This window comes from Pyrus communis, chromosome 15 (assembly GCF_963583255.1).
Source record: "Pyrus communis chromosome 15, drPyrComm1.1, whole genome shotgun sequence".
Taxonomy (NCBI): domain Eukaryota; kingdom Viridiplantae; phylum Streptophyta; class Magnoliopsida; order Rosales; family Rosaceae; genus Pyrus; species Pyrus communis.
In genome coordinates this window covers 23,568,917-23,576,791 of record NC_084817.1, presented here as the reverse complement: position 1 = coordinate 23,576,791, position 7,875 = coordinate 23,568,917, and the positions used below count along the sequence as shown (strand labels likewise).

At 37.2% G+C, this 7,875-nt stretch overlaps 1 protein-coding gene across 3 annotated transcripts; it reads left to right on the top strand.

The window, feature by feature from the left end:
* Positions 1–2,147: 2,147 nt before the first annotated feature.
* Positions 2,148–7,875, top strand: LOC137717526 (MACPF domain-containing protein At4g24290-like). 3 transcript variants are annotated; one of them, XM_068456915.1, is made up of 8 exons: positions 2,148–2,401; positions 2,619–2,895; positions 3,451–3,689; positions 4,432–4,651; positions 5,326–5,394; positions 5,521–5,707; positions 6,324–6,490; positions 6,857–7,875. In XM_068456915.1, exons 2-8 carry the CDS (start codon positions 2,635–2,637, stop codon positions 7,541–7,543), a joined length of 1,830 nt encoding a protein of 609 aa, XP_068313016.1. In that variant the 5' UTR covers positions 2,148–2,401; positions 2,619–2,634; the 3' UTR covers positions 7,544–7,875. The 3 variants fall into 3 exon arrangements, with proteins under 3 accessions (XP_068313016.1, XP_068313017.1, XP_068313018.1); XM_068456916.1 differs by having other exon boundaries at positions 2,149–2,895; positions 4,432–4,633; XM_068456917.1 differs by lacking the exon at positions 2,148–2,401 and having other exon boundaries at positions 2,735–2,870.

Sequence of the window (7,875 nt, the reverse complement as noted above, 5' to 3'; positions counted from 1 at the left end):
TTATAAGATATCACTTGGGCAACCCAATCTACGTATTAGTGCAAGAAAGTTGAACAATTACCAATTTTATGGCAGAAGCAGTTGCTTTAGGAGCAACTCTAGCGTGAGGAAGGCTCCCTAGGGCAACTTCCTATTCAATCCCCTTCAATGAACAGTAATTGCCTTTAATGAACAATAATTACCTTTTGCATTTTCACCCCTAAATTGAATAGCCATGGCAATAGGCAATAAAATATTAGTATTTTTTATTTTATAAAAAATAAAAAATAATTTTATTTGTAATTTCGGATATGATTTTTAATCGGTCTTGTTATACCGCGTGTCATTAAATAAGAAATTACAACCCAAAGTATTTGAGAAAATATAAAATTGTGGTGTAAGTTGGAAGATAAGGATAACATATTTATAGAAAAATTAAATCAATTTAAAAAAAAAAAAAAAAATTTCTGATTTTTTATTAAATTTTTACATTTTTTAAAAAATTTTATTAATTTTTTACATTTGTTTACATTTAAAAAAAATATATTAATTTTTTACATTTTTTATTAATTTTTTTATTAATTTTAAGACGTGGAAGCATCACACAGCCTGGGGCTCTCAGGCCACCAATTCAAGCCTGACCTCTCACTCAGGCCCCCCCCTTAGTCCACACGCCCGCATGGGCTGGAGCTTGCAGCTCTGGCTATTCGGTTGAAAAAATGGCAGGTCCATCAGGCTACTCCTCCCGCTAGAGTTGCTCTAAGAGATGCGCCCTAAGGTGGCTTAAAATAATAATTATAGAGATTAAGGGTGACTCTAACCTAGTAACTGATGCTACATTCGGCTTCTATAAAAGCCATTGGAGTAGCATGAGCATGTTTTCTTTTTGGTACTTTAGTGCTCCCAAATAGGTTATACAAAGCTTTTGGGTGGGGCTAATAAGCAGGTGTCAACTGTATAAAATGAAGGTTGACCGTATTAATTAAGCGAGTGACTATTTAGTACATAAGTGTACCAAACAACTGTCATAATTCTTCTAATTGTTGTCAACTTACCCGCTAAATTTAACAAAAATGATCAATTGTAACTTACACTTTTTTATTACAAGCTTCATCTTAGGAGCCAATATTGCACCAAACTATTAACTTCCTCCTACATGTCATGAGCTTCGTCATCTCGACCTTAGCAGAAGTAGAACCCCGTAAATTCAGTCGGCTTCTTATCATCAACCATTAATCAAATATGAGCAAGAACAACCAAAAAGAAATATATAGCGGCCAAATTCATGATAAGTAAAAATTTCTTACCACGAGCAGTTTACCATGAGTGGTAAGAAATTCACGGCCATGAATTTTTTTTTAATAACTTTTGTAAATGTTTTTGAGATTCTAATAACATCAATCCGATGATCGATCTGTAAGGCCGACTACTGTTACCACGCATGGTAAACTAGTGAGAGTGTCCATATCAGTGGTCACACTTCATAATCTATGCTAGCAACTAAGGGCCTTGGACTAGCCGGGTGTAACCATTCCAGATGTTTAGGGTATCATCTCACAAGGTATATATATTCCCAAAAAAAAAAAAAAAAAAAAAAAAAAAAAATCATATGGCACACAAAAAGAATTTAACTTTCTCATTCACTAATGAAATACATACATTGTATGGCATACCAAAACAATGTACCTTCTCAAACATCAATTTTAGAGTATGATTCTCTCTCCTTCAATTCTCATACACGAAAACTACATAAATTGTATGGCATACCAAAAAAAATTCATCAATTGGATGATTAGACATTAAAAAAAATAAAATTATAAATTGATATAATTTTAAAATTTTAGGGCACGATATGAAAGAGTTAAAACTTCATAACTCGCAAGTGACCCTTTATTACAGTAGTTGAAAAGTGTTAAGCTCTTGCATAACGACATGTGTTTAAATTCCGTCAATAACTAATCTAACAAAATATATCGTTTGACAAAAAAAAAAAAAAAAATTTCATAACTCATTTTAAAAATATTGTGTAAAGCGTAATTAATGCTAAAAGTAAACGAAAATTTGGGGAGCTTGATCCTTCCCCGTACCTTCATTTTCTCTGGTTCTTCACTTGTCATTGACGACGACCGACCGAGACGACCAGTCAATAAATCTTTCAAACAACTCTCACTTTTACTCTCTCTCTCTCTCTCTCTCTCTCTCTCTCTCTCTCTCTCCCCGTGCTTTTCACTCATTCAGTTGACACTTCTCTCACTCTGTGACTAGGGTTTCTCTCTTTCGAAAACCCAGTCAGTCCACTCCTCGACCCAAGTCTTTGTACAATCGAAGCCCAATCTCGCACTGGCATTGCGCAATTCGCAGGAATTCCGACTGCAACGACGGCGTTTCGGCTCGATTCCCTCTCTGTTTCTGCTCCAAAAATGTATTGAATCCTCGTCGACTTTTGCAAATTCTGTCAATTTTTTGTTAGTTCTTGAGCTTCGATCTGGTTTCTCTGTAAAAAAATTCCATTTTTTCTTTACTTTCAGCTGAATTTATGGTCCCTGCAGATAGATCATTTCTAAATTAGAATTTTTGTTTACGTATAGACTCGAATTTTGTATGTAATGCTGACATTTGATCTTGATTTGGTGAATGAGAGCGATGCGCTGAGCAATGGCGCTTAAGGCTCCAGCTAGGGAAGCTGCTGAAATTGCAATTGCATCGATTGGGCGTGGATACGATATATCCATTGATTTACGGCTCAAGTACTGTAAAGGGGAGTCTCACACTGCTCGATTGATTGAAATCGATGACGGTGGAGGTCGCGAGGTTGTTCTTCCGGGCGGGATTACCATCCCAAATGTTCCCAAATCGATTAAATGCGATAAAGGAGAGCGCACACGATTCAGGTCCGATGTTATCTCTTTCCAACAGGTATCTTCAGTTTTTCTTAATCGCAATTCTAATGCATGTTTTTCTTATTGATTGAATTTTGGTATGCATGTCGTTTCTTGAAGTTTTGTAATCTAAACTCTAATGTTCAAATGCGCCGCTATCACGGCTTGGCTTGTTTTAAAACATTCGTGTAGTTGGATGCAATCTAGGGTAGTAATGGAGGACATTTAAGAGTCACATTGGGATCGGAAGACATCAAGCGAAAAATGTTATTCGTATAATGTTTAATGATTACCTGATCATTATAGTAATATAACTAGTTCGAAAATGAACACTACAATGATATAGTTCAATGTGTGTTTACCACTCCTCCCACCCCCGAGAAATTAAAAGATGAAAACAAAAATGTCGTAGTGCAAAATCAAGGCTTCATATTGTTCGGTTATGGGGATTGGGTGGCGGTGAGGCCAGATTTTTAGTAAAATATATGTTCTTTTGGTATAATCTTATTTTGTAACTGTGATTTTACTTTAAGCATTTGGAGCGGTAGTAGAGAGAAATTAAATTTTCTATAATTTTTTTTCTCTCTTGCAGATGTCAGAGCAGTTCAACCAGGAAATATCTTTGACTGGAAAAATACCCTCGGGTCTCTTCAATTCTATGTTTGAATTCTCAGGTTGTTGGCAGAAAGATGCAGCCAACACTAAGACCCTTGCTTTTGATGGGGTGTCCATCACTCTCTATTCTGTTGCACTAGAAAAATCTCAGATGGTACTGCGCGAGAATGTTAAAAAAGCAGTCCCATCATCGTGGGACCCTGCTGCATTAGCCAGGTGAGAGGTTTTTGGAGTTTTTAGTCAAATTATAACATTAGCGTTGATCTACATGCTAAGCTTGGTCTTTGAAGTTTCATATAAAGTCTATTAACTTCTGATAGGAAGCTTGTTTTTGTAATGTACTTCATATGCTAGTTGTTTGCCTATGCCATGCACCTATGTTTCTTGTATTGTGGAAGTTACAAAATGGGGGAAAAAGAAGAAAAGAAATGAGTAAGAACCATGGTTCACAAAGCTTGTCCATTATGTTTATTTACCTTTTTAAATCTGTAGCAAGTGAGTTTTCTATATTTTTGTGAAGTTTTTGTTGATCTGTCCCTTGGATGCATTCCCCACCCCCTCACGGGCATTATTCCACCTTTTCAGGACACATTCTTCTCGTTCCATCAACTAATCTTAGTCTTGAATCCTGTTGAAGAAGGGAATTGATTGTTGCATACTTCTTTCAAATGCTGTTGCCATAATTAATTGCCTTAAATTCAGTAGACCTCAAGTATGTTTCATGCTTATGTATATTCCTGCAAATTCTGCAATACTTGGATGTCATGGTTCTCTAGCGAAATAACTAATTTTCATGTTGATGCTTTTATTGGTCTATATGGCATTAGTAAAATGTTGTAATAGATGGGACTGTGTCTTCTGCAAGGCATGTTATGATAAATATGTGCGTGTGTGTGTGTATCCATGTCTACTGTATTAAAATTTTGAAAACTGGAACATGTTCTCATGTTCATTCTAGGTTTATAGAGACCTTTGGAACGCATATTGTTGTTGGTGTGAAGATGGGAGGGAAAGATGTTATATATATGAAGCAGCAGCATTCTTCAACTCTTCAACCGGCTGATATACAGAAAAAGCTAAAGGATATGGCAGATAAAAGGTTTTTAGACGCCAATGGACAGTCTGGTATGCCTTCGGAACAAGGTTACAAGAATGGCAAGGTTCGTAACATGTCTATGGTATGTCATTTAATAGTTTTAGTTCTTAATTCTTAAAAATGACCTGTTTCTTAAAAAAGAAAAATGGATTACAAGGTCTTTGAATGTCAAAAGTTAACATCCTTTCCTCTTGAGTAATTTTGAACCTTGCTATAGTTTCTAGTAAGTATATGGTGGCTGGAGACCAAAGGATGTATCCTTTCCTAGATGTGCCAAAATTCGTGAGTTGCTCATAATGATTTGAAAAGAAAAGCTTCAGATGAATCCATAATAGATTATGATGTGCAAACTTTTTTATTTTCTTAAAGTTATCATTTGGTGTGAAGGATGATAATCATGGAAGTTTCATAGTTGTTAGGGAGTATGACCAACCAATGATTGAATGTTGTTATAGGGAACCATTAGTATGACCAGCATAGGTGGCGAACTAGTTTGGCAGGAATTTGTGAGGTTGGACTTTGAATTGCTTATATAATTCTTTTCTTCAACAAAGGATTGGCTTTATACGTAGTCCATTCCTTGTAATTTAACCCTGGACAATTTCTTATTATTACTGATAATACAAGAATTAAGTTAAAACATTGTTTTAAGTCTGCTTTTCTCTATTTCTACTGTATTATAAATTCTACATGCATAAGTTACTTATCCTTTTTTCCCGTTCAAAAAAGTTCCTTATCCAATCATTTGTTTTTCAGTTTGAAATCAGGGAGCAGCGGTTGCGGTTTGCAGATACTAGTCCATCAAGTACTTATTCACACAAGGAGGTGCGTATAATTGCTAAACCTTGTTGATTGTCTTACTGAATTCGTTGGTTATCAGATATATAGATCAAAAAATAAATCGCTACTTTTTCAATTCTGTTTTTTGTTTCTAAGTTACTTTAATTGCAGGACATTGTAAGCATTTGCAAGAGGAGAGGTGGAAGTGATACGAGAAATCTATCGCATAATGAATGGTTACAAACTGTTCAGTTGGAGCCTGATGTGATCACAATGTCATTTATACCAATTACCACTCTGTTGAATGGAGTCCCTGGGAGTGGATTCTTGAGCCATGCCATAAACCTTTATTTACGATGTAAGCAAAAGATTTTCCTGTTTGCGTCACTTTTGCATTTTATTTTCTATTTGCTGCTTTTAAATTCTTGATTCTCATAAGTGCACGTCATATCTTTAGATATTACTATTAGGCTCCTATGTTGAACAATAGTAAGTGCCTTATTGAAATTTCAACCAAATAGTTTGGTTTGTTAGGTTGCCAAATTGTCAGTCTGGATCATTGATCAAGTGGAATCTTGTTTGGATGCACAGTCTGATTTCACAGTTTGGCAGCGTGTGTTTGTGAGCACCCGCCTTTGAAAGCTGCTTATTTGTATTTACTTTAGTTACTTCGGGAGCTGCTTATTCTTCACCGTATTTCTTCTCTTATAGGAGAAGAAAATATCAACTATGACAACACGAATTTTTCTTAAATATATATATAGGGGTGTGATATCCACACATCCCTTTTTACTTCTCCCACACCTTTTTGGTTTTCAACCGTCGGATCGGATGAATTGAAGAAGATCAACGGACAGAAATTAACAAGGGGTGTGTGAGAAGTAAAAAGGGGTGTGTGGATAGCACACCCCTATATATATTAACATGGCAGGAGTTAACATGTGGAAAATTTAATTCTGCTCCTATTCTTACAGATAAACCACCAATTGAAGAACTCCATCAGTTTTTGGAGTTTCAGCTGCCGAGGCAATGGGCACCAGTTTTTAGCGACCTTCCCCTTGGTCCACAGCGGAAGCAACCAAGCAATGTATCTCTACAGTTTAGTTTAATGGGGCCCAAACTTTACGTGAACACCAGTCTGGTAAAGTGTCTCCTTTAACTTTTATTTAGCAGAAGTAAAATTTTGTTGCATGAGTGTTTTGATTGTAAATGTTCTATGTTTATGCCTTTTTTTTTTTTCTTGATTTTTTATCATATGGAACTTTGAACCAAATGAGACATTCATCCATTAACATGGGAAAAATTAACATGCTGTATGGATGGCATCTGTTTGAATGGTCATTTACTCCTATTCATTCTCTTATGATGCGCCAATAATTCCATTGCATTAACTAAACCGCTTGATTACTGAGCAGAAAAAAGAGAGGAGGAATTCCATGAGTACTTGTTGTGCTTAAAAATAGTTTCCTTACCGGCAGAAATCTTATTTGTTATATGCTGATATCAGGTTGATGTGGGAAAGAGGCCAGTGACTGGCCTGCGACTGTATCTAGAGGGCAAAAGAAGCAACCGTTTGGCCATTCACTTACAACACCTCTCCTCTCTTCCAAAAATCTTCCAACTCGGAGATGATCCAAATGGAAACTTTCGTCGTGATCCCTATGATCGTAAATACTATGAGAAAGTCCAGTGGAAGAACTTCTCCCATGTCTGCACTGCCCCTGTGGAGTCTGATGAGGAGCATTCAATAGTAACTGGAGCCCAGTTACAGGTTGAGAATTATGGAATAAAGAATATTCTCTTCTTGAGACTCCGCTTCTCCACTGTTTTCGGCGCGACAATTGTAAAGCGTCCTGAGTGGGATGGATCACCAGGTTTGGCACATAAGTCCGGACTCATATCAACACTAATCAGCCATCATTTTACAACAGTTCAGAAGCCACCTCCACGGCCAGCAGATGTGAACATAAACTCTGCCGTTTACCCTGGAGGTCCTCCGGTTCCTATCCAAGCCTCAAAGCTTCGGAAATTCGTTGACACAACAGAGATGGTAAGAGGGCCACAGGAGACTCCAGGTTATTGGGTTGTCTCTGGGGCAAGGCTAGTGGTTGAGAAGGGCAGGATATCACTCCGTGTGAAATATTCTTTATTGACTGTAATTTTACCTGATGAAGAAGAGTTGGAGGGACAGTAGCGGATTCCGCTGCTTGTCAAAGAAAATTGGTAAAAAAAAAAAGTAGAGATGGTATAGATGCTTGGTGCTGGGAGGAAGAACGGAGGAGATGCGAGGATACAGGCGGGGGCATCCGGTACTAGAGAGTTGCCGAGGCTGTTGTATATTTCATTTCTCACCTCTCATGTCATTTGTTTTTGCAATGTGGATTTTTCTGACCTTGACAAGTTTACAACAGGGCAGGGTTCTGCCATTTGGAAATTGTATGGTGTAAAATTTTGGACTGGGTGAGCTAAGCGTTGGCTTTCGGTAGTGACCAGGCGTGCCGGGCATGGCGGCCAGATTTGGATGAA

Bases quoted from the DNA above. Each gene is read 5' to 3' on its own strand.
- LOC137717526 (XM_068456915.1), top strand. From the start codon at position 2,635: ATGGCGCTTAAGGCTCCAGCTAGGGAAGCTGCTGAAATTGCAATTGCA. The intron at 5,395-5,520 runs GTGCGTATAATT...CTTTAATTGCAG, and splicing joins GTACTTATTCACACAAGGAG to GACATTGTAAGCATTTGCAA. The intron at 5,708-6,323 runs GTAAGCAAAAGA...CTATTCTTACAG, and splicing joins CATAAACCTTTATTTACGAT to ATAAACCACCAATTGAAGAA.